Source organism: Patiria miniata, unplaced genomic scaffold (genome assembly GCF_015706575.1).
Source record: "Patiria miniata isolate m_02_andy unplaced genomic scaffold, ASM1570657v1 HiC_scaffold_3, whole genome shotgun sequence".
In the NCBI taxonomy this organism is placed as follows: Eukaryota; Metazoa; Echinodermata; class Asteroidea; order Valvatida; family Asterinidae; genus Patiria; species Patiria miniata.
The window spans coordinates 39704482-39705894 of NW_024037069.1; the positions used below are offsets into that span (position 1 = coordinate 39704482).

A 1413-nucleotide genomic window follows, 5' to 3' on the forward strand; every position below is an offset into this window, starting at 1 on the left:
TTGCACAATCAATATCCTCACGCACTACCCTCGCTGTAGAGGCATCACAGAGAGGAAGATCTCTGTCGACAGTAGAGGGCCGTTATGAGGCTGTTCAGACGCTCGTCATACGTCAGTACTGTTGTGCTTCTTTGACTTGTTACAGTGTATCCTGCCATTTTGCAGACCGCAATGGGACACATCAGTTGTCTATAATTTCGAAACCAGATTAACATCTTTACTTTTATATTAGGACGATCGACATGGACATTATGCCACGACAGGTATTTTGCCTTTTATCAGTGATCCTGATTAGTTCTCGTGCCATCCACTGCGCCCAATGCCCGCCCGGCTGGCTGAAATGGCAGCAATCTTGTTACATCTTACTGCCGGACAAGATGAATTGGTTTGAGGTATCGGAGGCTTGCAACCGGCCGGGAAGCAGCCTCTTCGTACCCAACTCGCGGGAAGAAAACGACGTCATCTGGCAGTCACTTGGGATACAGACTGGCGGTTTGTGGATTGGCTGCACGGATGCAGCCCAAGAGGGTATCTGGCTTTGCGGATGTCAACATATGACTTTCAGCAGTTGGAATGGTGGCAATCCGCACAACGACACCCAGCGCAACTGCGCCCGGATGACGGTATACGGTGCCGGGGGCTCTTGGGCCGACGATGTTCCTTGCGGCAGCAGCAACAACCGCAAACATGCAGCCTGCGAGATGACGGTCTCTGCGGTACCAGCCTATCACACCATCACCGGTCCTGATGGGCGGGTCCTCAAGCAATGCCTCCTCCATCACGACATCAAGAATCTGAAGGTAGATGGCGTGCTTGCCTGTGGCTGGGCGTGCCTGGCCGATCCCCGATGCCGCTCCTTTAATCTCTGGCAGAGCAGCAAGAGGGAAAAGATGTGTCAACTCAATGACGTCACTCGTCATGCGGCTGACGGCAACGACTTCAAGGCAACCGATAACTGTTACTATTTTGACTTGTAATAAATGATGGAAACTTTGCTTTGGAAACTTTGAGTCGGAAAGTAGATGCCAATGCTAGTTTTCAAACACCTCGTCACAATTTTGGTTGCTATACTAAAGCTGTTAGTTTGTTCGGTTCGAGCACTGTACAATTTGACGTTTTATAAATAATGACTGCAACTTCATTCATATCAGTTTCGCATTGCACTTTATACATGATTGTACACCACACCGTGATGTGACTTCTCACGTGCTTCAATATCACAGGCATTGAGCATCATTAGAACTGTTCTGGTCATCTCCGTGAGCTAACTTGACTACAGAGCTTGTGCGGGTACGGATACAGTGGAACGCCGCTATACCGAACACCGCTATACTGAACAATCGGCTTTACCAAACATCCCTGACTCCCGGTTTTTATGTACAAAACGCACCGACCATTGTTGTTGAAAAAAGT

General features: G+C 48.9%; 1 protein-coding gene across 1 annotated transcript; it reads left to right on the forward strand.

Moving 5' to 3' along the window:
* The first annotated feature begins 242 nt into the window (after positions 1-242).
* LOC119736804 (C-type lectin domain family 4 member M-like) lies at positions 243-988 on the forward strand. The gene has a single exon (XM_038210813.1). The coding sequence runs from the start codon at positions 243-245 to the stop codon at positions 975-977; it is 735 nt and encodes a 244-aa protein (XP_038066741.1). The 3' UTR covers positions 978-988.
* Positions 989-1413: the final 425 nt, after the last annotated feature.